General features: G+C 39.2%; 6 protein-coding genes across 12 annotated transcripts in view; 1 reads left to right on the top strand and 5 right to left on the bottom strand.

Moving 5' to 3' along the window:
* Positions 1-22,552, top strand: part of E23 (Early gene at 23) — a 42,363-nt gene extending 19,811 nt beyond the window's left edge. For 3 of the 5 annotated variants that reach the window (XM_002051760.4, XM_070209445.1, XM_070209446.1), the window contains exons 3-10: positions 11,241-11,453; positions 11,604-12,015; positions 12,627-12,882; positions 12,954-13,559; positions 13,664-13,820; positions 13,887-14,153; positions 14,221-17,378; positions 17,578-22,552. In XM_002051760.4, the coding sequence (XP_002051796.3) occupies positions 11,241-11,453; positions 11,604-12,015; positions 12,627-12,882; positions 12,954-13,559; positions 13,664-13,820; positions 13,887-14,153; positions 14,221-14,416 (2,107 nt within the window). In that variant the 3' untranslated portion in view covers positions 14,417-17,378; positions 17,578-22,552. Of the gene's footprint in view, positions 1-11,240; positions 11,454-11,603; positions 12,016-12,626; positions 12,883-12,953; positions 13,560-13,663; positions 13,821-13,886; positions 14,154-14,220; positions 17,379-17,577 lie in introns of those variants that run through there. The other 2 variants (XM_070209444.1, XM_015172485.3) reach the window with 2 other exon arrangements.
* LOC6628055 (mitogen-activated protein kinase kinase kinase 10) lies at positions 3,628-6,187 on the bottom strand. 3 transcript variants are annotated; one of them, XM_032438740.2, is made up of 9 exons: positions 6,114-6,185; positions 5,776-5,943; positions 5,417-5,716; positions 4,896-5,353; positions 4,730-4,826; positions 4,335-4,682; positions 4,068-4,247; positions 3,873-4,014; positions 3,628-3,813 (listed from the first exon to the last, which is right to left on the bottom strand). In XM_032438740.2, exons 2-9 carry the CDS (start codon positions 5,830-5,832, stop codon positions 3,674-3,676), a joined length of 1,722 nt encoding a protein of 573 aa, XP_032294631.1. In that variant the 5' UTR covers positions 5,833-5,943; positions 6,114-6,185; the 3' UTR covers positions 3,628-3,673. The 3 variants fall into 3 exon arrangements, with proteins under 3 accessions (XP_032294631.1, XP_032294630.1, XP_015028266.1); XM_032438739.2 differs by having other exon boundaries at positions 4,896-5,716; positions 6,114-6,187; XM_015172780.3 differs by having other exon boundaries at positions 4,368-4,682; positions 4,896-5,716; positions 6,114-6,183.
* LOC6628053 (facilitated trehalose transporter Tret1) lies at positions 15,358-17,234 on the bottom strand. Its single transcript, XM_002051759.4, has 6 exons — positions 17,095-17,234; positions 16,801-17,030; positions 16,614-16,744; positions 16,092-16,438; positions 15,622-16,034; positions 15,358-15,558 (listed from the first exon to the last, which is right to left on the bottom strand). The coding sequence occupies exons 1-6, from the start codon at positions 17,171-17,173 to the stop codon at positions 15,358-15,360; spliced, it is 1,401 nt and encodes a 466-aa protein (XP_002051795.1). The 5' UTR covers positions 17,174-17,234.
* LOC6628052 (facilitated trehalose transporter Tret1) lies at positions 17,838-19,780 on the bottom strand. Its single transcript, XM_002051758.4, has 6 exons — positions 19,648-19,780; positions 19,319-19,548; positions 19,134-19,264; positions 18,575-18,909; positions 18,102-18,514; positions 17,838-18,038 (listed from the first exon to the last, which is right to left on the bottom strand). The coding sequence occupies exons 1-6, from the start codon at positions 19,724-19,726 to the stop codon at positions 17,838-17,840; spliced, it is 1,389 nt and encodes a 462-aa protein (XP_002051794.1). The 5' UTR covers positions 19,727-19,780.
* Positions 20,332-22,384, bottom strand: LOC6628003 (facilitated trehalose transporter Tret1-like). The gene is made up of 6 exons (XM_032438208.2): positions 22,305-22,384; positions 22,004-22,233; positions 21,808-21,938; positions 21,166-21,500; positions 20,698-21,110; positions 20,332-20,633 (listed from the first exon to the last, which is right to left on the bottom strand). Exons 1-6 carry the CDS (start codon positions 22,381-22,383, stop codon positions 20,433-20,435), a joined length of 1,389 nt encoding a protein of 462 aa, XP_032294099.1. The 5' UTR covers position 22,384; the 3' UTR covers positions 20,332-20,432.
* A 1,623-nt stretch (positions 22,553-24,175) lies between the features above and the next one.
* Positions 24,176-26,052, bottom strand: LOC116651574 (facilitated trehalose transporter Tret1). Its single transcript, XM_032438204.2, has 6 exons — positions 25,914-26,052; positions 25,617-25,846; positions 25,426-25,556; positions 25,033-25,364; positions 24,554-24,966; positions 24,176-24,500 (listed from the first exon to the last, which is right to left on the bottom strand). Exons 1-6 carry the CDS (start codon positions 25,999-26,001, stop codon positions 24,300-24,302), a joined length of 1,395 nt encoding a protein of 464 aa, XP_032294095.1. The 5' UTR covers positions 26,002-26,052; the 3' UTR covers positions 24,176-24,299.
* Between the last annotated feature and the right edge of the window lie 106 nt (positions 26,053-26,158).

Genomic DNA, 26,158 nt, shown 5'->3' on the forward strand with positions numbered 1-26,158 from the left:
CTCAAATGCACCTTCAATATTTGCACAACTAATTTGCACCCCAGTTTTGGTTTTTTTTTTTTTTATTTTTTAATCTGCACTGAAAATAGCTACGAAGGGTATAATGAACTTGTGCGAGTGTATGCAACAGGATGAGCTGAAGCATCTCGAGAACTATAAGTCCTTCAGAATTATAATTTTGAACATAAGTGCTTCTATTACTCGCTCAGATGAAGTTTGCATTAAAACAGCGATAAATTACCTCGCCGCAGGATATCTGTTAGACGCTCAAATTAAATTTCTTGCTGGGTGCAGTGTATCTGCTAGTCGAAGGCATCTGTTTGAACCTGGGTGCACCTATCATCCGTACAGATTAAGTTTGTCTCAATTCATTGATAGCTGGCTCCGTGTAGGGTATCTCATAGTCGAGCTGCCCCCCACTAAAGCGCTCTTACTTGACTCATATTTATTTTTTGTTTTATCTGCATAATGGATATTTAACTGTTCGGCTCTGTGATGTAATGTGTGTTGACGACTCTCTCGCCCCTCTCGACTCTCCAGTTTCGGCTAGCTTCATAGTATATATGGCTTTATAGCTGACCCAGTTGCAATGACACTTTCAAATGTGGCGGTGCAATAAAATGCTTGACTATTGAAGTATATTTAAGTATTAAATGCATTTTGTGGCTTTCTCGTGACATTTTTTGCATAGTTCATAAAGATCTCATGTGGAGAAAGTGCGTAGAACAGCAACAACAACAAAAAGAGGCAAGGAGAGGAAAAAAAAAGCTGGCAACTGTGTCAATTAATATGCTAAATTATACACATACAAGTCGCAGACGCCAAACTGATGGCCCACTTGGCCGCTGCCAATCAATTGCAAAAAAAAAAAAAAAAAGCTAGGAAAAAAAACAGAGAGCGAGGCGCAAAAAAAAAACTAGGAAGCATAATTCCCAGCTAACTAATTACCACACAATGTGACGTGAAAGTTCGTGAAACTGGGCAAAAAAAAAAAAAGAAAAAGATATATATACATAAAAAAAAAATAAGAGAAGAAAGCGCTTTATATTTATGAACTTCCTCTCGGCTAATGTCAACAAGTGTTTGCCGCCAAGTGGCAAGCAATCCCCTGCTCGCCCCTCCCTGTAACCCACCCTCCCTAGACGGCTCGATTCAATTACGTAGCGCTTATATAATGTAATCTAGTGTAATCTTTTGCGATGTTAGCCAAAGTTGGTCAACTCTGAAAGTAGTTGGTTGACTTTTCTCAGTTCTATTGCCTGCTGCTTTCTAAGTCACCTTTCAAATTCAATTTAGAGATAGAGAAAACCAACAACAACAACAGAGAAACACCCACACAGAACAGCCAAGAACTGGAATTGATATAAATATGTTTGTATATGTATATATGTTTGTGAGCTGGTTATGTGCATGCATAAATTACGTATACGACTCGTGGCCAAGTTAACGCGCTTGGCCTAACTGTTGCCCCGCCTGCCACAAGCAGTTTGACGCTGACTTCAAAAACCTTGCACATTTCTCATGGCCAACATACCCTGTTAGCGGAAAAGTGGACTATTATAACAGCTGGGATACCCTGTAAGGGGCAGCTGAATGATATAAGTGATATGAAGTCCCTATAAATAGCATAAAATGTGGGATAATTACCAAATCCAAATTCCTCAATCTATTTTAGGCATAAAATGTGTGCTAATTTTCAAGTAGAGCCTATTTTTCTGTTCCAGGCTCAATTTTTGTTATTTTCAATATCATAAAAAACAAGCTTTGCTAATCAGCAAAGTTCTAAGGCAGACAATACTACAATTTATTAAGTAACTAGATGCTAAATTAGGTGCTTCTAACTTTTATGAAAGCCGAGTTCTTATAGAACGTTCATGCGATCGACTTGATGGACGGCCTTGGCCAGAACATGGGGCAAATGAAAGCTAATTAAGCATATTGATTTCGTACTCAACAAACGCTTAAACATCCTCAAGTAACCCGAGCTCAGGGTTTATGGAAAGAACCAAAATGCAAAAAAGACACCAAAATGACGCCAAGAAACAAATTTGCATAGACGAGGCTACAAATTAAGTCGGTCATAAATAACAAATCAAAAAGAAATGACCAAAGCAAACAACAAAAGAATTGGGTCAGTAACACACGCCAAAAAGAAAGACCAAAAAAAAAAAAAAAAAGAATAAAAAAAAGCAAAACCCCAAAAAAAAAAACACGCAATTGAGCATGGTCATAGCTTTGAAACGAAAGACAAAGGCGAACGGCAAAAAAAAAAACGTATCGCATAATCAAAATATAACATACACTATATATATAAATATATATATATATATATATATATAGCAATATGTTCCTACATGTTCCGCATTTGTCAATTTGTTTAGGAAGTTCCACAGCGCAAACAAAATTAATTAAAGGCAGCTGAGAGCAAAAATATAGAATGGAAAAAAGGTACAACAAAATACAAAAAACAATTGACAAAAACATCAAATAAATTGCACAAAATTTTGATAGACAAAAACAAACAAAAAAATACTAAAAATATACAACTAATTGGTGACCCAATTCTTTTGTCAGCGCTCAACTATTTATATTTAAATTGTTTGCTTTCATTTCGAGTTATGTATAAAAATGTTGGAATTATTGAAACTCTGATAATACCAAAAAAAAAAAAAAAGAAAGAAAAGAGAATAACACTAATAATGCCAGCCAAATTATGCCAAAAATAGAAAAAAGGCCTAAAAATCTCAAAAAAAAAAAATAAAAGAAAAAACCTAAACAAAAGACGCTGCCAATGAACTCAGGCCCTTAACATGCACACACACACACATACACACACGCACATATGCGCGCACACACACACACACACGCACAGCTGGTCAGCTTGCGTAAAAAGGCGACTTGTTTAATATCGGTCAATGTATTCAAAAACATAAAATAAAAGAAATAAATAAATAAAAACGCGATAAGAATTTCAAAAATTCAGCTTTTGATTGCGTGCGCTGCTTAGCTGTGTGTGTGTGTGTGTGTGTGTGCGTGTGTTGTATGCAATGCCAAACTTTCACGTAATTTTTGCGTTTTTTTTTTTTTTGGTCTTCTTTTTTGTCTTTGCTCACCTTTTCTTGGTGCGTGTGTGCGAATTATATTATTTTTCGGGTCTGTTTTGCTGCTGCTGTAAAGAGTCAACAACCTTTTTCGTATACAAGAAGCGTCAGGCTTACGCGCCTCTCTCTATCTATCTCACTTACTCTCTATCCCGCCCGTCCCCTAAACCCTTTCATTAGGCGCAGTAGCTCCCTTTAAGCGCTAAAAGCAACAACTAGCAAGCTGTTTGTCAGTTTGACAGTCATTTGTTTGATGTTAGGAGTTGTTGATTTTATACCCTGTACGCATTGAATGTTGGCATAAAGGGTATTTTGGTTTTGGTAAGCCAAGTCCGTCTGACCAACAAACTGTGTGAACACATCCATCTTGTAAGGCCACGAAGGCTAGAGACTAGCAAACTAATTTAAAACAATTGAAATTTGCGCAATTTAATATTTTCCACATTTTTTATACTCCAATATTTTCACCTAAAGTATCAGATCGCGTTTAGCTTTTGCATTTTTATAACAAATTAACCAAAACAAATGTCAGAAGAGATTTAAAATATATTCCTTACTAATTGTCTCCACTTTCAACAATCGGCTAAACATGAAGCTAAAAGTTCCATTGTTGGTCGTTCTTTCGGTTCGATAATCCAGCAACTTCTGATAACATATCTTAAAAGCTTTACGTTTGGATAATTCTTGACATCTTCCAGAATGGGATGTTTGCCTTAAGCGAGAAACTTATTGAAATACATGTATAACATATATATCAACCCTTATGCCTACCAATGCCAATTTGATACAAAATGGCGAAGGGTTCGCGATTTTGCAGATGATAGAAGGGCCTTTTTCGCGCCAACACCTCCCACAGCACAATGCCAAAGCTGAAAACATCACTTTTTTCCGTGTATACTTTGGAGCAGACAACCTAAACGATAATCCTTGTTTAATATATTCCTTGAGATTTCGAGTTAAACAAACCTCTGGCGCCATATAGCTGGCAGTTCCCACATTGCTGGTCATGACAGTAGCCAATTCGGTGACTGTACCAAAGTCGGCTATTTTTAATGTGCGATATCCGTTCGTCAATAACAAATTGTGTGGCTTAAGATCACGATGAATCACAGACCTTGGTTTCATGGCATGTAAATAGGCAATGCCCTGCAAAAAAAAAAACGGATCTTATTGTATTAGTCTTATTAACAGACGGGACATATTCTTAGAATGGGACCAAGTAAAGTAGCTTACACGTCCTGCCAGATCACTTTTCTCTCGTTTTACCTTGGCCAATTGATGCATCCATTTGAGTGCCAGCGTGTATATATAATTTGGCTTCTGTTCACCATTGTCATACAGATAATTGTGTAATGAGCCACAGTCTGCGTATTCCATCACCACCAAAGTTTTGCCCTCCTCATCTACCATGGTGCCATACAATTTTATAATATTTTCATGATTGACACGGGATAGATAACGCACTTCCCTCTCAATGCCCTGGTTGCCTTGGGTGTTATTAAAAAAATATCGTTTGACGGCCACTTGAGCGCCACGTAATGTTGCCTTGTAGACAGCGCCAAAAGAGCCCTGTCCCATGACCTGGAATTCAGAAATTTAATAAAGTTCTTCATATGGAAAAACCCTACCTCTCCCAGTTTCAAGTCAGGGTATTCCTTGAGAGCCTTGAAAATCGGTTTCTCTTCTGTTGCTTTACTTTCCTGCGTATATGTTACGACGCCATTTCTGTTGAGCAATTTTTAAATCCACCATATATATATATATAATATATACATATAATAATGCTAAAAGTACCTGATTTGAAGAAGGTCCCCTACAACATCTTTCATCATTGGCCGCCTATGTGGGTCATCCTGCGAACATCTGGCAATCAGGGATTTAACATTGCTAGAGCCGACATCATTTGGTAGACAGGTCAAAAGTTCACATATGTTTTTAAAAACAGGCCTCCTGCGTGTTAATACTTCCCATAGAATTACACCAAAGCCATAGATGTCGTACTTTTCGGTGTAACACCCTTTGTTCGACTCCAAAATATAGGTGTGTATTAGATCGAGTGATATTGTACAGAAATCTCGCGGCCTGTTTAGGCATGCCTCTGGTGGTGTATAACAGTTTGATATAAATTCCACTCCACTGGCCAAATCACCGATCTTTAAGCAGCTATAATTTTCAGTTAAAAACAAATTCTCGGGCTTCAGGTTACCATGGCATATCGGACTTGGCTTAAGGCCGTGAAGATATGCCAGACCCTGCAAAATGTGAATTATATGAGAGTACCTCATAACTGGCATATATTTGAGAATGGGACAAACCTTTGCCAACTGGATCATCCAATCATAAGCATTATTTCTAGTATATTTGCCAGATCCGTGTATATAGTTATGTAGCGATCCGCCGTCTGCGTATTCCATAAATACGGCAATTACTTTGCCTGGTAGCTTTTCGGAACCATGAGAATTCAGGATGTTCGGGTGCTTAATTGTATATAGCTGCTGGTATCTGATTTTGAGCCATTCATAATTCGCGTAAAAATAATAATAGATTTTAGCGGCAAAAACTTTGCGGTCCCTAGTTACTTTGTACGCTATTGTAAAGTTTCCTTTTCCGATTACCTTTAAGATTTATGTTTATTTGATCTCATTATGCTTTAAACAAAGTTCAATAATATTACCTCCGTAAGCTCAATATTTAAATGTCTTAAGTTCACAGTGTTAGACGTGGTTGTCATATATTGCCAGAATGGCAGGAAGAATTTATAGACACATAATATTTTAATAGCCTATACGGATGATAACTGATTGCCAATCAAGAATCGCGTTTTATTAGCTTGAGTGATAAGCTAGAAAGAAGGTAGAAGACACGCAGACGATCAAGTTCAATTGTTGATTTATGGGTTACATTTTTTCAGATAATTAGTTGAATGCAACTAACTAAATATTTCCCAAAAACAAACACACTTTTCAATCGCTGTCCAAATAATTGATACTTCTTTGATTCAATTATACTCACTTTTGTATAGAGTGTAAATATTTTAAGACAGAGAAAAAAACTGAACCTTACGATGGTGGAAATAGTAAGCTTAACGCGCAAAAGCGTTTCATAGACTACTGAAGGTGGTAAAATTCATTTGGCGAAATCGATTACAGCTTTTGTTATAAATTCACGCTGAAGGAGAGCGTGGAGGGGTGGGGGGGAAGGGGGTAGGGCATGTCGATTAAAAAGTGACCAAATCATTTTTATTTAAAAAGACCTGCGCAATTATCGATTGCTTGTTGAGAATGTGGCCAGAGCCAATCACAATTTAAAATAGTCCAATATTTATTTTCAATATGAAAGATTATTTTCTTAAACATTTTATTTGAAATGTTCTACAATTTCCATCATAGCAAGCGGAATAATTTATATTATATTTGCTGTTTTTCGCATGCATATGGCCGTTCCCATTAAATGTTCCAGTATATCATTTATCATAAAGCCTTGCCTTGCTATATACAGCCTTACGTATGCAACAATAAAGTTCCAACACTTTCTAAAAGAACGAACTCCAAACAGCAAAGTTTTTCAAGAATGTTTTTCGAATACTCTTTTGTATATATGTATGTGCATATAAACATATGACTACTGCTTGATACTGGGATTAGTATATTATCTACTCGGACAATTCGGATTAGTCCACTCTTATGCTATTTAAATTGTTATCTTTGCAATTGTTTTTTTTTTTTTTTTCATTCTTAACAGATTGTCTATTAATGCAAACTAAAATATGCAATGCACGTTATCGTGCATTAATCGGCTGTAAAAAAATATATGATGTTTTCTTATACCAAAAGTCAACGATTTTGAGGGAAGCCCATTCTATGGGTGCCTACGTGAGTTGTGTCACATCACCCACAAAAATATAAAAGCCAAGCGGAACTTAACAAATTTGTTGGTTGTCGACAAATGTCGATTACAAATTAAAAAGAAAGTAAGGAAATTAAGAGTTTTGGCTCTGGTTGATGCTAAAAATACATAAAAACTTTTCAATGAAATTTCGTTACTTTACTTTAGGCAGGCAATATACTTATATTTTTATGTTTGTTTCTTAGTTGTTGTTTTTTGTTTTTTATTTATTTTTTTTTTATTGACTTCAGTTTCTCCCACCAATTTAGCTTACGTTAAAGTTTGTTTTCTTTCACTTGATTTTTTGATTTTTTGCCGTCTTGCTTCTTTCTAAACTGTCACGTGTGATCAGAGCTCTTCAGTGTTTGTTGTTGTTGTTGTTGTTGTTTGTAGTTTGCATAAAAATAGGAAACATTTTAAATACTGCATATTTTGCAGTTATTTGGACAAGCGTGCCATCTGAGCCACGTTTCGATTTAATGGGTCAGCCCGGGGAATTCCATGACAAAATCATGACTGTGCCAAATGTTGACACTACAAACTGAAAGCTCACTCATTACATTTACAAGGTTATCGCAATTGAAATAAAAAAGAACACGAAAAATGGTTGTAGAAGATGTAAAAGAATATAAATATGATAATGAAAAAGTATAAAAGATACATATATACATGATATTTTGAATAGAAAATTTGCAACATTAGAAAATTGAGAACATGTTTAATGAAAAAAAAAAATGATTTTGTGTTTGTGGGCGGCATTTAATGTATATGCTTTATGCTAATTTGTGGCCATGCCCAATTCGAAAGTAGCTAAGCAAAAATAAACATAAACTTTAAACAACAAATTTCTATTTGATAGACGTCACTAATCAACGGTCCAGCGAAAGTGTTGCCAGTTCCCAATCTAAACATAAAATTTATAAACACAAAAAACTAAAGAAAAAAAAAAATATGAAAAAAAATGAATGCATGAACAAGTACAAGTAACTGAATCAAACGTAAATAGATCATATTCCAATTGTTGTTGCTCTTCCCTTCGAGAATAGAAGAACAAACACAAAAAAGACAAAAACTATCAAGTGGCAGCTATTCGAATTGAGCTCAATTATACAAAATATTGTGCTTTTTCTTTTATAAAGATATGCTAAAAAAAAACCTTTTAGATATTAATTTTAAAAGTAAAAAAGTTATGGATGAAATGAATTTCAAACTAATCCTAACTTATCTACAAAAATTGGTAAATTCCCCGGAATTCGCATTCGAAAGGGGGACATTCAAATTTATAAATATATCTATAAAAAAAAATGTTGAAAAACATGTTTTTAAATATAACTAGGGCTGCGCTAACGAAAGTGATAAAAAGATAACGAGAATGTTTCATTTCCAGTCGTTCCAGCGCTCGGTCCCTGGATTATTAGCCTTGCGACAAGGTTTAGTCTGTAAGGCTATTAAATCCTTGGCTTACATTTTATTTGTTTATTGAATATATTAAATACTATTTATTATTAAATAATTGGCTTCTCTATTGACGAAAGGTTGCCAATTCCACTTGTTTCAACTAACTATAAATACCCCAGTCTGGGGCACGTCTTGTAAATTTCTAAAACAAATAATCCAAAAATTATGATTTGCCTATTTAAAAAAGATTTGGCTTAATATTAATGCGTGCGGCCTGCACAAAATGTATTTGACTTGATCTGACATGGACTTCTTGTGGAATATCTTGGACATATTTGATGTCTATTTGAACTAACTGTAGCCTAGCATGTGGTATTTTTGATTGTTCCAGACATTTTGCCAGGCATATCAGACCCGGACATTGCAATTGTTGTTGTTATTTAGTCTCTTTTAATGTGGCTGATTTCTAGGCAGAGTTTCAGGCGGGCGGACGAACGGGCAGGCGAAATGTATGAGCTGCGTATCCATCAGATACTTTGCATGCGCATGCAACATGTATCTGTGGACGATGTGTGTGCGTGGTGTGTGTGCGTGTGTGTGTGTGCGTATGCTTTGTTTGACGTTGTCTCTTGCTGACTGCATTGACCCCCGCTTGGGGCCTGTGCCTGACGTCGTTGTTTGTTGTTGTTATTGTTGCTGTCTCATATGCACGCACATTGCGGTTCATTGCACTCTCTATTTACATTGGCTTCCCATTTCAAAAAATTATAATATTTTTTTTTTTTTTTTGTATATTTTGAAATATTTTTTTGTTATATTTTTCCTCTGTGTGGATGCTGCATTGTACTGGTTTATATATATTTGATAGTTTTTCTAGTTCATTCCAAATCTTTCTTTTTATTTTATTGTGGAAGATCAAGATAGAGGCTTGGTATAGATGGCCGACTAATTGATGTGCTTCTGTATGAGACCTTGACCCCTTTCGGCTCTGATCGATGATCATTTTAGCTGCATCAAGAGATCTGTCAAGAGTGGGCTATGGCATACCTGTAGGTCATCCTTGACTTTGCATAATGTAATGCTAACTGGGCTGATATCAATTGTTTAAGTTAACCACGAAGATGCTAATATGAGTGCTAATGAGAGAACGAGAGAGAGTCTTATACCTAACTGTCAAAATACATAAGATTTGATCCAAATAAAACCCTGTTCCATTCAAAAAACCATCTGAAACTTAGCAATTTTTATTAAAGAATCTTCCCTGCGAGTTGCGCAGTAAAGAAATGCAGCATTTATAGGCGGGATGGGCAGGTCATACGCGCGGAGGCTTACAGTAAAAAGAAAATATTTAAATAAATTTGATAGGTACACAGCAACAACAATAAGAACAACAACGAGAGAGAAAGAATCAGCAAGAGCGGGAGAAAGGGGCCAGATCAGAGGCTATTGACTCGGTTCGGTTTGCATATGTATTTGTGCATGTTGTAGGAGGAGCACGAAACAGAAGCATTGACCGAGAGTTGGGCAAAAGGAAAACAGAGAGAACAGAACAACACAGAGAGTGCGTACGCCTCACAGAGCGAGCGAGAGAGAGAGAGAGAGAGTGAGAGAGCGAGCGGGCAAACGCGTGTGATAATGCGACGCGACGCGACGCGTCGTCCGTCACACACATGTGATATCGGCGATAAGAGTTGACAGTGGAGAATCGACCGTTGTATTGTGTTGCTCTCGCATTAAGAAACAAACATATGCACGCACTCACACACACACACACACACACCCGCACACACACACACATACGTACACCGACCAAATGAATGTGTGCCTTACACTGATTTTACTTTTGCTTGGGGAGGGGTGCATTGACTTTTGTTTCTTTATACCCTGCAGTCGTCAATTGCATGAATGGGGTATAATAAAGTATAAAACATTATTTTGATAAAAGACAGCATTGAGTACTTTAAAACGGGCATGCTATATATAGTCATACACATAATACCCATTTATTGTAAGTTGCACTTTAGGTTTCATATATTTCTTTATGTGATGGGACAAATTTTAAATTAATTTGTTTTGTTTTTAATCATATTGAAACAAATATTACAATTTTCTTTGATATATATTACAGGTCATAAAATATTATTTAGTTATAAAAGTAAAATTGAAAAAAGAATGCATTTAAAATTATAGACAAAAATAGAAACAATTTATTGAGATAAAATACTCTTTGGCAATAAATAAAAAGTATTGGCAATAATCGGACATCTCCCCACAACCGGTTTCCAGTTTCCACCCGATTTAAATAAAATATTGGAAATGTAGAAAAAATTCAATACAGTTGAGTTAATTTATTTGTATATTATTTTGTTGCATACTTTTAGGCCCCGCAATATTCAATGACATATTACAGGGTATTTGAAAGGCAGGTGTCTTTTAAAATTCCTTACATTTTATATATTTTGTGTACGGTTTATTTTTGCATAATTTATTTTCTGAGTTTGTTAAACTCTCATCAATTCTTTGATAACTGCGGATTTAACAGTCTTTAAATTGGGGAAACACATTTTGATTGACTTATTCAAAATAATTGTAAATAAATAAAATTGGCCAGTTGTTTGATTTATGTCAAAAGTAATTTAATTTTGATTGGCTTCGCAAGAAAATAAATAATTAAAATATTTATAAATAAATATTAATAATAATATATAAGTTATTTAAAGAAATTATTTGATTTAAATAAAATAATTTTGATGTAAAATGTCGTTAATTGATCTTTGAATATTTATTTGATATATCTTTATCATAATCTTTATCGCAATTATATTAATTTATATTTAATTTCCTTTGGTTTTGCAGTGTGGCTCAGACAACTTCGTTGACATTTCCCTTTATAAACGCTGCAAAGCAACAACAGCAGCCAATTGCACAGCAACACCAGCAGCAGCAACAGCAACAACAAGTACAACAACAACAACAGCAGCAACAACCAACAATACAGTTGACATTTCAGAACTTAAACGTGTTGCAAAACGAACGCAAAATACTTTCCGATGTGAGTGGATTAGTCAGGTAACAACAAACAAACAACAACAAACAATCAACAAACAAACAACAATAAAACGCATTCTCAAGTGACAACTAACAAATATATTCCTTTCTCTCTCACTATGTCTTGCTCTCATCCCTCTCTCCCCCCTCTCGCTGTCTCTTTCTGCGCAGTCCCGGCGAGGTGCTGGCCATCATGGGACCCTCGGGCAGCGGCAAAACAACGCTTCTGGACTGCCTCAGCGGGCAGCGGCACTTTGACAGCGGCAGCGTCTATCTGAATCGCGAGCCGCTCTCGAAACGCTGGCGCCGCAAAATTGGCTATGTGCTGCAGGAGGAGATCTTCTTCACGCAGCTCACGTTGCGCGAGACCGTCATGTATACGGCGCTGCTGCGGCTGCCCGAGTCGATGCCGCGCGCCGAGAAGCTGCGTCTGGTCGATCACATACTGGACACCCTGGAGCTCAGCTGCTGTCAGCAGACCAAGTTTGGCGATTATCTCAATCGTGGGCTCTCCGGCGGCGAGAAGAAACGCGCCAATATCGCCTGCGAACTGTTGACCAATCCGTTGCTCATGCTGCTTGATGTGAGTACATAGAAAATAGGCAGAGAGAGAAAGATATATTTTAATAAAGCTGAGCTTAGACTAGATCCTCCGAATTTGAGTAGTCTGAAATCAGCATAATTATAGCTGTCTCTCTTCGTCTTTATTACTGATTAAAATCTCAGAAATATAAGAGGTGTCATAATTATAACTCAGCTTAATTATATCTCTCTATTATTCATATCTAAAATTTAAAATCTTTAAGAATCAGAGATATATAAAGAGAGTGAAAGAGAGAGAGAGAGAGAGATATTACACTTGAGCTGAGTTCAGACTAGTTGCTCAGAAATGAACTAGTCTAAACTCAGCTTAATAATAGCTCTCTCTCTATATTCGTCTTCTCTACAGTTAAAGGTCTCTAAAAAATCTCAGAGTTTTGTCAAAATGCTGGCTCAGAAATCAGACAGAACCTTGTCAAAGCTGGTATCAATTGCAGCCAATACGAAAAGAGCCTTTTTTATTGTAAATTTAATGGTTAAAGTTTTATTTTATTTTATTTTTTACATATTTTGTATTGTTTTATTTATGTTTTTGCAAAGTTAATTTCTTTATTAAATTTTTTCCATTTGTTTTTATTTTTTTGTAATTTCCAGGAACCCACCTCGGGGCTGGACAGCCACTCGGCCATATCGCTGATGAAGGTGCTGAAGCGCTACGCACAGCTGGAGCAGAAGACAATTGTGATAAGCGTGCATCAGCCGTCGTCGCAGATGTTTCACATGTTTGATAAGCTGCTGCTGCTGCATCAGGGACGCACCGCCTACTTTGGCGAGGTGAACAACATCTACAGACACTTTGAGGATATTGGGGTGACCATCAAGCCGCATTACAATCCCGCCGACTTTGTGTGTAAGTTGTAAATTGAACTCAAATCGCAGCTGAACACATTGTTAAGACCCTGACGCAACATTGCTTTGCAGTGGAGCAGCTGAAATCGCATCCGGATATTCGCGAGAAGCTGTTTATAGCCGCCAGGGAATCTCATGGCAACTATTTGAATCGCAATTGCATTAGCAGCCAGGACAAGGCCAAGCAACAGCACGACACCATACTGATCAACGACATCATTAACAACTACTACAACCAACGACATCACCAGCATCATCACCATCATCAATATGCTAATTTACATCACACGGCGAATGGCTGCGAGGCCGATGAAGAGGCTGCTCAACATTTGGTCTGGTGCGGCGCCGATTCGCAATCAAATTTCAGTTCCTGTGCCTCCAGTGATTGCCAGTCGTATCGTGCCGGCAAGAGTTCCGCCAACGACGAGGATTGGCTCTCCTATCCAACACGCTTCCATACACAGTTCACTGTGCTGTCCAGCCGCAACTTTAAGGAGGCCAAGCCACGTATGCTGTCCAAATTGAATTGGTTCCAAACAATTGGCCTGGCGCTGATGGCGGGCGCCATTTGGTTCCAGCTGCCGCGCACCGAGGAGTTCCTCCATGACCTGCAGGGCTGGATGTTCTTCTCGCAAACCTATTGGATGCTCTTTGCGCTCTTCGGTGCGCTTAATTCATGTAAGTGAGAGCAGAGAAGCCAAATGTTAGGTTTAATACTGTACGATTTAAGTGCGTTGCAAGATAACTAAGCCTAAAATTGAATGTGCTTTTCGTTGTTTTAGTTCCTTCGGAACGTGAGGTCATCAGCAAGGAGCGTCGCTCTGGTGCCTATCGCCTCTCTGCCTACTACCTGGCCAAAATGTGCGCAGAGCTGCCGCTGGTGATAACGTTGCCCACTGTCTACCTCATGATCAGCTATCCCATGCTGGGTTGTAGCAGGTAAGGAGCCGAGACACCACCCATTTGTTCATGCCTCATTTGACTTAATACTGTTGCCACTCGTAGCCTGAAGCTCTTCTTTCTGATGCTCATATTCTTGCTGCTGAATACGATTGTGGCGCAAAGCGTTGGCTTCTTCATTGGCGCCTGTTGCATGGACATGAATGTGAGCATTACGCTCAGTGCACTCTATACGCTTGCCACACAGCTCTTTGGCGGTTATTTATCGTCACGCATTCCGGAAGGTCTCAGCTGGATACGCTACACATCGATGATACACTATGCATACCAGAATATGCAAATACTCGAGTTTCGCGAGGGACCAGCTATTAGGTAAGCCTGCCAATTGTTGAATTGAATTGTAATCCCCATTACCATATCGTTTCTTTGCCCGATACAGCTGTGGATCGTCGAGCAGCTATGAGATATGCAAACAACAGACAACCGAATTCATTCCATATGAGGAAATACTCAAAGCACAAAACTCCACATCGCCACTCTGGCTGAATACGCTCATACTAATGATGTTCTTTCTGGTATTTCGCGGCCTGGGCTATGCGGTGTTGCGCTATCTGCGCTGCCCCAAAAAGACGTGATAAACCTGACAACGAACCAGTGATACGTAATTAGTGTAGCATGTGTAAATCCTATATTAAATCCACCAAACTAATTAATATCCCTACATGTTGAACAAATTTCGAAACGTGCGCCCAATTTTGTGATTCAATATTCAAAAAGCCACATTTATTATATTATATTATAATATCTACTATATTTAGTTTATTTATAAACAATTTATCTATATATACTTTTATGTATATGGCAAACGGCAGGCGCTATACCCAAAATTTGTTGTTTGTTGCATATTGTAAACAGCAATTTTTGTTTTTGTTTTATGCATTTTAATTGTTAGCCATTTATCCTAAATCTTATTATTATTATTATTATCATATTATTATCATTATTATGTTGCTGCTAAAGAAAATGTTTGTTTTGCATATGCGAAAAATATGTTTTAATGTACGTTTTAAATCCAAAAGTAATGCAAATTCAACAGCCCATATTATAATTCTATATATTCTTATTATAATCGCATATCGCACATATTGTACTACATATATATATATATATATATATATATATATGTATATTGAATATGCTAGAAACTTTTGTAGATTTTTGCAAATTTTTTCACTTGGGAAAAAACACTGTGATTTAGTATGCTAGTTTTTTAATTAGTTTTAAGTTGGCTGCCTAAAACCATGTAAAGCACACACATCAACAAATTGTATAAACATTATTAGTATGTTTACAATAACTAATTATATGTAATTAAATTTATTTAATGTAACATACATGAAAAATATGCCGAAAAATAACGTACGCATTTCAATTTGAATTATGTAACTTATCGATAAAGCTTGCGATAGGCACAGCTCGTGCGTGAGTACAAGTTGTTCACGATCGATAGCAAATGGCAAATGCTCACGTTAAACAATTTATCAATGCTTGTGCAACTGAACAAAGTATTTTAAGCTTAATCCTCAAGCATTGATTTGCCTTTGGTCTCTTTTAAAAATAGTAAGAAAAATATAAAGCAACCTGCGGTAATGCCAGCACACGACCACAACGTGGCCGGCAGACCCCAATTTGCCATGCAAAGCGGAAAAATGTTGAGCATTAGAAATACCAACGAGCTGCATATAACAATTGCTATGGATGTTGCTCTGGCGCGTATCTGAAAAGAAAATAATGTATAATTTAAATTTAAGTTAAAATCGAATACAATAAGAATACCAACCTTGAGTGGAAACATCTCGACCATCAGCACAAACAGGCAGCTAATCAAACCAATATTGCCCAGAAATATGTCCAGCGACATAATGGCCACTGGCACCCAGCTCCACTCGGTCATATCGTAAAATCCTGCATAGTACGTGAAGAAACCAAACACTGTCAGACATAGTGCCACGCCCGCTGATGAGATCAGCATCAGAATTTTACGACCAAAGACATCGCACACAATTGTGCTCACATAGGCGCCAAGAATTTGCACTGAACCAATGATAATCGAGCTGGTATTGGGATCCATTTTGCTGCCCGACTGAGCGAACACGTCCGACATGTAGTTGACCATGGCAAAGAGGGCGCTAAACTGATTCGCAATGATTATTACCGCCGCCATGCCATAGCCCTTAAGAGCGGCTCGCGTAACTGTGGAAATAGGAAATTAATTAATTGATGCAAGTGAAACGCAAGTTTTTCACTTACAAAAGTCTTTCAGGCAGAGCGTATCCGGCATATTATCATCCTTGGTAAGCGTCAATCTCATGTTATCAAATTCGTTTGCAGCGCGTGTCTGTTCGATTGAACTGTCGCTAATTTTTATATTCTTATAGTACATGAAGGACTTCTTGGCTGCTTCCAGCTTGCCCTTACGTATGAGATGCATAGGCGAGTCCCGAATGAATAATAAAACCAATATGAAGTAGCTAAGCGGACCAATTAGCACTACGAAGGGTATGATATGATAGGCCAAATGTGTGCCCAAAATGTAGCCTAGAAGTATGCCAATATTCACCGACAGCATCACCATCGATGCCAGAGTTCCTCGAATGCTGTAAATGACAGATAGTAAACAGCATTAATCATAGTTCTCGGCTCTTCTAGAATTCATAAAGCGTCCAAATGATTCAGACTTTGAACCACAAGAAAAGTTATTCAAATATTAAATGCTATCTTTATAGCTGCGAGATTTCTCACTTAGTTATCTGTCACGAACTTGCTACTCACTTTGGATCGGAAATTTCACTTAGAAACAATGGATGTATTAAATAAATGCCGCCGCCTGTAATACCAGCCAAGAAACGACCGACGATCAGAAATTCCACGCTCTGAGCAAAGTAGACCAGAACCCAAAGACACTGAAAGAACTCTTGGGATTATGTAACTGTTGCAAATCAAATATCAAGTCAAATACCGTATGTGGCAGAGCCATGAACAGCAGACACATTTTGCCACCAATGCGATGCATGAAAAGGCCACTCAATATGTTGCCCGTCACTGAGCCCAAGCCCAGGGCCGAGCCCACCCAAGAGACTTCATTGACGCCCAATGGCACACCAAGGGGCGAGTCCAAGGTTTGCAGCTTCCGCAACGTGGGCGAGACCCAGCCAACGCCAATGCCATGTGATATGCATATAATATTTACTGGAAGAGTTTCAAGATTGAGAGCTGTTCACAAGAGTATTACAAATCATATTCAATATCTCACTAAGCACTGTGGCGAGTAATTGATGGCGATTCCTTTGGTTCAGCAAGCAATTCGAACGCTCGAATAGATTCTTCAGCATTTTTCACTTTTTCTAGGCACTTTCTAGATGTTTCAGTCTATTCCATCTGCTCTTTTATGCGCTACTGAACTTTCGCTGCTGTGAAAATTGCCATTAGATATCTTACCTGAGCCTGCGACATCGTAAAGATAACTGCGTTAATCATTTAAGCGAACTACAAAGAAGACCCCCGTGCCGGATAAATTGCCACATCGTATTTCTTTGTGTAAGTACACTTCATGCTTCTCGGTATACGTTTATGTCTGAACAAACACAAGAAACTGGATATAAGTTGGGGGCGTGTTCAATATTGGCGCCCGAGCAGGGAAATATGTATTTAATAAATATGTAAATATGTATTGTGCAGCAAATATATGTATATCCTTTATAATGATTAATTTTTCTTCTATTCTCCTTTATTATAGGCTAAATGTCTGCAGCTATCATTATTCAAATCTAACAAGGGAACAGGGTAGCAGAGATAATATAAAACATTGTTAAGCTGATAAAAACTCAGAATGGCTAGGAATATGACTTAAGGTATGTAAAACACATTTAATTTTTCTTTTTTTATGGGCGCCGGTGCAGAGACTCGAAGCGTTATTTAAAAAATTCATTTTTTAATTTCTTAAAATTTATATAAAGTAAAATGTAAAAGTATATGATATTTTTGCTAGCGTCATGCTCAATCCTCAAGCATTGACTTGCCCTTGGTTTCCTTTAGGAAGAAGATAAAGAATATGAAGCCGAGTGCTGTTATGCCCGCACAGGACCACATGGTGGCCGGCACGCCCCATCGGTCCATGCATAGGGGAAAAATGATGAGCATTATAAACACAAACAAGCTGCATATAGCAATTGATATTGAAGCAGCTCTCGCGCGTATCTGCGGGATAAAGAATGTCAGAGGGCGAAAATGAATGGGAAGAAAGTCTCCAACGACACACACCTTGACCGGAAACATCTCAACCAGTAGGACGAAGAAGCAGCCAACGAGTCCAATGTTGCCCAAAAATATGTACAGCGACATAAAGAACAGTGGGACCCAGCTCCATTCGCTCAAATCGTACCACTGTGCGTAGTAGGTGAAGAGGCCGAAGCAGGTCAGGCTGAAAGCTACGCCGGCTGAGGAGACCACCAGCAGAATTCGACGTCCCCAGATATCGCAGAGAACCGTTGTCGCACACGTACCCAGAATCTGGACAATGCCAATGATAATGGTACAGGTATCCGGATCCATGGAGCTGCCCGACAGTGCAAATATATCCGACATATAGTTGACCATGGCGTAAAGTCCACTAAATTGATTAACAATCAAAAGAACCACAGCTGAACAATATGCTTTGAGCGCAGGTCGAGTTACTATAGATGCATATATAAATAACGTAAGATCTATATATCGGAACGGATAAAATAGCTTACGGAAGTCCTTGAGGGTAACCTTATCCGAGTTCTTATCACTTTGGGTCAGTGTCTGCTTCATTTCCTCAAATTCTGTAAGTGCGCCCAGCTGATCGCTATCCTTAATGTTCTTATAGTATCTGAACGATTGCTCAGCCTCCTTGTACTTTCCCTTGCGTATGAGATGCATCGGTGAATCGCGTATGATAAGCAGCGTGGATATGAAGTAGATAATTGGAAAGATGAGCACTACGAATGGTACGATATGATAGGCCAGATGTGTGCCCAAAATGTAGCCTAGAAGTATGCCAACATTTACAGACAACATAAGCATGGCTCCGAGACTCCCTCGAATTCTGTAAGAGAGAGATTGTGAATAGACAAATTTACACTAGACAACAAAGTGAAGGAACATGCAAGCGATCATAGCAGAATATAGCAAAGCACACAGACGAGATTAATTATTAAAGTCAAAGCTGCTGTTGGCAGACCCATAAACGAGCTTAATATAATTTTTTATCGCCGCAGCTTAGCTGCTATCGCTGTAAAATCTTGACATATAATGTCTTCGTACACTCACTTGGCATCCGAAATTTCGCTTAGGAATATGGGATGTGAAATGTATATGCTGCCGCACGAGACTCCGGCCAAGAAGCGTCCAATAAATAGATACTCTGCGCCTTCAGCAAAGTAGACCAGAAGCCACAGGCACTGCATGAAGAATTTTAATTTTATATATTTTGAAGAGTATACTCATTTACTTACCGAGTGTGGTATGGCTACGAGGAGCAGACACAAACGGCTACCTATGCGCGGCAGTAGCAGACCCATCAGTGCATTACCCACAAGAGCGCCCAGGCCCACCGCAGAGCCCACCCAGGAGACTTCCGAGATGCTCAGCTGAAAATTAAGCGGCGATTCGTCGGATTGTAATTTGCGTAATATGGGCGATAGCCAGCCGATGCCTATGCCATGCGATATGCATATTAGATTGACTGGAAATTATAAGTCCAAAAGTTATTTCTTGACTAAATGGATCCCTCCCTTTTCTCTCTCTCTCACTCGCTCTCTCTCTCTTTCTCTTATGCACTCACTGAGCATGGTGGCCAGTAATTGATAGCGATTCCTTTGATTCAGCAGACAATTCGGTTGCTCCAAGAATTTGATCAACATTTTGTAGCAGGTATTGAAGATAAATAATGGAATGTAAGTTTGTGGCCGCACTTTTGAAGACTAAAACGTCGTCTGGCTCCCGATTGACTTTAATAGGTTGGAGGCATCTGTGCTCGGGAAAATGTTGTCATAAAGATTAGCCCCGCTCATGCAATCCTGTAAAACAGGCTGATGACGTTGATGCTGATTGCGAATGTTACCTGACCACTTAATATCTTACCAAAAAGTAGCTCAACTAACTCAAGCCAGTCGCCTTGAACTACCGCGGAGATCGGTCGTGTTTTTTGTGCATGCACAAGTGCTGAATATAAACATTTATATTACAACATTATTGTTTATTTTTCAAAAGTGCAACAGAGCGCAAGCTTTAGCTAAGCTCAAACTGAGAGCTTAGCTGAAAGAGATTGTGCCAAGTCTCACCAACACAAGCAAAGCAAATGTGGCTGGTCAGTTACTGCCCGTGATAGTGCTGACATTTGCCAGTCACCGTTTGGCCTAAGTAATTAGGTGAAGCTTGTTAATTACTTGTAAATAATTAGTCAAATGGCGTCCAACAGCCCAATTCACGACAATCCTGCGTCATCTATAAATAACCCTTCGGAAAATGCTCTTCTGTATTGTGTATTGAATTTATTTGAAAAAAAAAAAAACTTAAAATACGATTCGGACGTTGGAAGATATTTAGCTATTTTTGCTAGCCTCATCCTCAATCCTCAAGCATTGACTTGCCCTTGGTTTCCTTTAGGAAGAAGATAAAGAATATGAAGCCGAGTGCTGTTATGCCCGCACAGGACCACATGGTGGCCGGCACGCCCCATAGATTCATGCAAAGGGGAAAAATGTTGAGCATTATAAACACAAACGAGCTGCATATAATAATTGCTATTGAAGCAGCTCTCGCGCGTATCTGCGGCATAAATAAACTCAATGAATAGAGATAGATATAATAGAAAGACCCCAACTACACGCACCTTGACCGGAAACATCTCAACCAGTAAGACGAAGAAGCAGCCAATGAGTCCAATGTTGCCCAGAAAGATGTACAGCGACATAAAGAACAGTGGGACCCAGCTCCACTCGCTCAAATCGTACCACTGTGCGTAGTAGGTGAAGAGGCCGAAGCAGGTCAGGCTGAAAGCTACGCCGGCTGAGGAGACCACCAGCAGAATTCGACGTCCCCAGATATCGCAGAGAACCGTTGTCGCACACGTACCCAGAATCTGGACAATGCCAATGATAATGGTACAGGTATCCGGATCCATGGAGCTGCCCGACAGTGCAAATATATCTGACATATAGTTGACCATGGCGAAAAGTCCACTAAATTGGTTAACAATCAGAAGAACCGCAGCTGAACAATAAGCTTTGAGCGCGGGTCGAGTTACTATAGGTATATAATAACGTAAAATGTATATATCGGAACGGATAAAATAGCTTACAGAAGTCCTTGAGAGTCACCTTATCCGAGTTCTTATCACTTTGGGTCAGTGTCTGCTTCATTTCCTCAAATTCTGTAAGTGCGCCCAGCTGATCGCTATCCTTAATGTTCTTATAGTATCTGAACGATTGCTCAGCCTCCTTGTACTTTCCCTTGCGTATGAGATGCATCGGTGAATCGCGTATGATAAGCAGCGTGGATATGAAGTAGATAATTGGAAAGATGAGCACTACGAATGGTACGATATGATAGGCCAGATGTGTGCCCAAAATGTAGCCTAGAAGTATGCCAACATTCACAGACACCATTATCATGGCTCCGAGACTCCCTCGAATTCTGTAAGAGAGAGTGTGAGAGAAAGAGAACTGGAAGACTTACACTAGACTACAAAGTGAAGGAACTTGCAAGCGATCATAACAGAATATAGCAAAGGCGAGAATAACTATTAAACTGAACTTAAAGCTCTCTGTGTCAAGCATAAGACAGATTTTTGATGCTAGAAAATCCAAAACATGTTGCACAGTGTAACAGCATAACAGCAGCTGTAGGCAGACCCATAAATGGCTTTAAAATAATTTTTATCGCTGCTACCGCTGTAAACTCTTGCCATATAATGCCCCACTATATATCTTCGTACACTCACTTGGCATCCGAAATTTCGCTTAGGAATATGGGATGTGAAATGTACATGCCGCCGCTGGAGATGCCGGCCAAGAAGCGTCCTATAAACAGATACTCCGCGCCTTCAGCAAAGAAGACCAGAAACCACAGGCACTGCAGGAAGAATTTGATTCCTTATATGGGTGTATATACCCTATGGAGAATACTCATTTACTTACCGAGTGTGGTATGGCTACGAGGAGCAGACACAAACGGCTACCTATGCGCGGCAGTAGCAGACCCATCAGTGCATTACCCACCACAGCGCCCAGGCCCACCGCAGAGCCCACCCAGGAGATTTCCGTGATGCTCAGCTGAAAGGTAAGCGGCGATTCGTCGGATTGTAATTTGCGTAATATGGGCGATAGCCAGCCGATGCCAATGCCATGCGATATGCATATTAGATTGACTGGAAATTATAAGTCCAAAAGTTATCTAGATAGATCTCTCCCTTTTCTCTATTTCTCTTTATACACTCACTGAGCATGGTGGCCAGCAGTTGATAGCGATTCCTGTGATTCAGCAGACAGTTTGGTTGTTCAAAAAATTTAACTAACATTTTGTAGCTGGTTTTTAAATTAAATAAAATATATCCAGGTTTAATGTAATTTTGTCGCCGCACATTTGAATACTAACAATTCGCCTGGCTTCCCATTGACTTTAATAGGTTGGAGGCTGCTGTGTTGGGGCACATGTTGCCATAAAGATTAGCCGTGCTCATGCAAGCCTGTAAATCAAGCTGATGAAATGCTGGTAGCGAATGTTATCTGACCATTTAATATCTTACCAAAAAGTAACTCAACTTACTCAAAGCCGATAAGTGCAGTGTCACATTAGTTGACACAGATGTTCAGAGGGAGAGCATTTGAAATACCCTCAGACAATAGCAAAATTCCTTATGATATTTGAATACAGAATTAAAGCTAAGCGCTACAAGGAAAAACAACCCTATTACTCAATATAGACAGCAAATTTCTGTAGTAAAAATGATCTATTAGTTAAGAAAGATATGTGCAAGAGTGTTCTACCCTCAACCCATCGCAGAGCTGTTACAGCCATAAAATAATATGTTTCCAAAATACACATGCAATACAAGAACCCACTTATCAAGTTTAGGGAACCTGTATTGTATAGGCGGCCATCCTAGAATTCGGAAAAACCCTCCCTGGAAGATAAAGTGTACAATTTATCTATGAACTGGTCTATTTATCTAACAAACTGCTCGGCTGAGCAGACACACTTAACAATATGAATGCGTGGAAGGTAATAATTAGCTAAAGCAATCAAAATATCTAAGTTAAGGCAGATCAGCTGCGCCGACACACAAGTAAAACGGATCAGGTGTCACGAACCCTAGTCGTTACCCTCCCAACCATGAAAATCGTTGAAATATTAATGTTGCCTCAGTAGCAAAGGTTCTGTAACCCTTTCAAAGCATTTGCTCACAATCCAGCAAAAGTACTCGACAGACAATAACTAATAAACTTTTATCGCCTCATTTCCAATACTATACCTTTACTTCTAATAAATAGAAGCTTAAAACGACTGATGATGGTGACTAAGTGACTAGTGTAGGTATTGGAAAATCCAACTACTGACCTTCTTATAACTATTTCCTCAAGTAAAACCCTGCTAACGCCGGGGTTTATGGCCAGGCAGCTGAGCTTGTGGCCGGGCTGCCACTATTTTGTTTCCCGCTTAATTCCGCGTTTAGGGTATGCATTCCACTGACTATCTAAAGTACCGTCGGTCTAGCCTAACACAACTAGAACTTTTATTCCGACCTTTAACCTTGATCTAAATTCTCAGGATTTACACTTATTATTCCCGTTTGTACTCTTTCGCACGTCTGTTCGACGCGAGTACTCTTAACTTAATGATCGACAGACAAATTCTGCAGCTTGCTGTACACCTGCTAAGCAGAGCTTTTCCATTTTTAATAAGCTTTCCCCTATTGTAAAGCTAAGTATATTAATGAGCACTACAAACCTTGTCTTCGAGTTGTGCCTAAAAATGGCATTGTTTATATTTTGCAAATGGGAGAGATTAACACGAAATAAAATGATAAGCTGAGCTCGATATACGCCCAAATATATTTGAAATTTAAAGTGTAGTTTGTAAGTATCTTTAGTTGACAAGATCGACGCGGAAATACAGTTGGACAGGTAGATATTTTCATTTAGTACAGGGTATATTCTATCAGCTAAACTAGTCACAGAAAGTGAATCAACCAAGTGAAGCAAATAGATGAGATAAAAACAAGTATTTAGATAAAATTCTCTTAAAATATGCCCATCTTCCGGAATGCATAGGGTTCTCCTGAGACAATAAATCCATAGATTAAAGAGATATATATTAAAATTGGATTGAATATCCTTGAACTTTTATTAAATATTAAATCGTAATTTATATTATAAAATTAAATTCTTAAAATTAGTTATATTATCAAACTTCCAAGCTGATAGCCATGGCCTTTTAAGAATCCAGCAGAGATTTGCCCTTAGTCTCGTCGAGAAATAACAGAAAATACACGAAGCTGACAAATGCAACAAGACTTGAGCTCCACATGGTTATGGAGATGCCCCAATATTGCATGCAGAGTGGAAAGATTTTGAGGGACACAAAAACGGTGCAGCTAAGGATGACCACAAATGTGGAAACAGCTACCGAGCGGATCTATAAGGAATATAGATTATAGATATGGACAAGATTTCAAATTAGGGACTTACCTTGGCTGGCATCACCTCCACCAGGACAACAAAGAAGACGCCCACCAGACCAATGTTGCAGAGGAACACGTCCAGAGAGAGCAGCACCAAAGGCAACCAGCCCAACACGGACAGATCGTAGAGCTGAGCTAAGTAGGTAAAACAGCCAAAGGTGGCCAGGCAGATGCCAGCGCCCAGCGTGGAGATCAATAGTAGAATCTTGCGTCCGAATCTATCACAAATCAATGTGGTTGTATAGGTGCCCACAATCTGTACGGCTCCGATGACAATGGTGCACATGCTGATGTCCAGAGTGGTGTGTGACAGAGCGAAGGTATCCGACATGTAGGTGATAAAGCAGAAGGTGCCGGTGAATTGATTGCTCAGAATAAGAACCATGGCGACGGCATAGGCCTTGAGGGCAGGTCTGGTAGCTGAGAAGGTAACAAAGGATAGGTTGCGGCATTCAAAGAGGGATAGTCAGGATCTCAACTACGTACCGAAATCCTTGTAATTAAAGGCATTTACGTTCAAGGCACGCTCTTTGGTCAGCTTTAGTTTCATGTCCTCGAACTCCAACATGGAACGTTTGTCATCATCTCTGACGTTCTTATAGAATCTGAATGATTTTTCTGCTGCCCCAAATTTGCCCTTGTTTATGAGATGGAACGGCGTTTCGGGCAGGAAGAGATTGCTTATAAAATAGCAAATGGGCAGAGGTATAATACAAAAGGGTGCCGTAAAGTAGCCAACATTTGTGGATAATATATAACCCACCAGCACGCCCATGTTGACAGAGAGCATGACGAAGGAACTAAGACGTCCGCGCACTCTGTAGGATAGCCAAGTGCTCAATTAATCAAAAGAGAAGTTCTTTAATTAGGTGAACCTACCTGGCATCCGAGATTTCGCTGATGAATATGGGAAACACAATATAGCCACCGCCGCCCGTTATGCCAGCCAATAGGCGAGCCAAGTACAGATACTCCACGCTCTGCGCAAAGTAGGACAACAGCCAGAAGCACTACAAGCCCAAAGGATAAGTGTGGGGCCCAACGTGTGACAAGCTAAATCTCCTACTCACCACATACGGCACAGTTAGGGCAAACATAATGGGCTTGCGTCCAATGCGATCCTGAAGAAAACCGGCCAGCAAATTGCCTATGACACTGCCAATGCCCAGCAATGAGCCAATCCAGGATAGCTCCTCCACGAACACCTCGAAGCTGAGTGGCGACTCCGGAGTTTGCAGTTGCCGCATCACCGGCGACATCCAACCTATGCCGATGCCATGCGCGAAGGTCGAAATGTTCACTGAACCAAACGAAATCCGTTATAGAGTTGCTTAGAGAAACATCTACAAATTGTATGGCGAGCTCACCTAGAAACGTTGCCAGAAACTGGTAACGATTTCTGCGATTCAGCAGGCAATTTGTGTGCTCAAACAATGCGCCCGATGTCAACTGCATGGTGTTGTGTCCAGTCAAATCTCATGGCTCGAATGACTGGCGCACAGTTTAGAAGTTGTCTAAAATAAAGATTTGTCTGGGCTGGAGAGCTAGGTGTTACGTTGACCCAACTGCTGATAAAGCTTCATAAAGCCCTTTACTACTTCCAGTAAAAGTT

This window comes from Drosophila virilis, chromosome 4, assembly GCF_030788295.1.
Source record: "Drosophila virilis strain 15010-1051.87 chromosome 4, Dvir_AGI_RSII-ME, whole genome shotgun sequence".
Taxonomy (NCBI): domain Eukaryota; kingdom Metazoa; phylum Arthropoda; class Insecta; order Diptera; family Drosophilidae; genus Drosophila; species Drosophila virilis.

Excerpts from the sequence above, each read along its gene's own strand:
- LOC6628055 (XM_032438739.2), bottom strand. The coding sequence starts at position 5,832 with ATGACAACCACGTCTAACACTGTGAACTTAAGACATTTAAATATTGAG. Across the intron at positions 5,717-5,775 it reads TAAATATTGAGCTTACGGAG|GTAATCGGAAAAGGAAACTT; the intron begins GTAATATTATTG and ends TAAATCTTAAAG. Across the intron at positions 4,827-4,895 it reads GGGGACCTTCTTCAAATCAG|AAATGGCGTCGTAACATATA; the intron begins GTACTTTTAGCA and ends ATTGCTCAACAG.
- LOC6628053 (XM_002051759.4), bottom strand. The coding sequence starts at position 17,173 with ATGCTGAAGAATCTATTCGAGCGTTCGAATTGCTTGCTGAACCAAAGG. Across the intron at positions 17,031-17,094 it reads ATTACTCGCCACAGTGCTTA|TAAATATTATATGCATATCA; the intron begins GTGAGATATTGA and ends AAACTCTTCCAG. Across the intron at positions 16,439-16,613 it reads AGTGAAATTTCCGATCCAAA|CATTCGAGGAACTCTGGCAT; the intron begins GTGAGTAGCAAG and ends TGTCATTTACAG.
- LOC6628052 (XM_002051758.4), bottom strand. The coding sequence starts at position 19,726 with ATGTTGATCAAATTCTTGGAGCAACCGAATTGTCTGCTGAATCAAAGG. Across the intron at positions 19,265-19,318 it reads TCGTAGCCATACCACACTCG|TGCCTGTGGCTTCTGGTCTA; the intron begins GTAAGTAAATGA and ends TTCTTCATGCAG. Across the intron at positions 18,910-19,133 it reads AGCGAAATTTCGGATGCCAA|AATTCGAGGGAGTCTCGGAG; the intron begins GTGAGTGTACGA and ends TCTCTCTTACAG.
- LOC6628003 (XM_032438208.2), bottom strand. The coding sequence starts at position 22,383 with ATGTTAGTTAAATTTTTTGAACAACCAAACTGTCTGCTGAATCACAGG. Across the intron at positions 21,501-21,807 it reads AGCGAAATTTCGGATGCCAA|AATTCGAGGGAGTCTCGGAG; the intron begins GTGAGTGTACGA and ends TCTCTCTTACAG. Across the intron at positions 20,634-20,697 it reads TTGAGATGTTTCCGGTCAAG|ATACGCGCGAGAGCTGCTTC; the intron begins GTGCGTGTAGTT and ends TTTATGCCGCAG.
- LOC116651574 (XM_032438204.2), bottom strand. The coding sequence starts at position 26,001 with ATGCAGTTGACATCGGGCGCATTGTTTGAGCACACAAATTGCCTGCTG. Across the intron at positions 25,557-25,616 it reads CCCTAACTGTGCCGTATGTG|TGCTTCTGGCTGTTGTCCTA; the intron begins GTGAGTAGGAGA and ends TTGGGCTTGTAG. Across the intron at positions 25,365-25,425 it reads AGCGAAATCTCGGATGCCAG|AGTGCGCGGACGTCTTAGTT; the intron begins GTAGGTTCACCT and ends GCTATCCTACAG.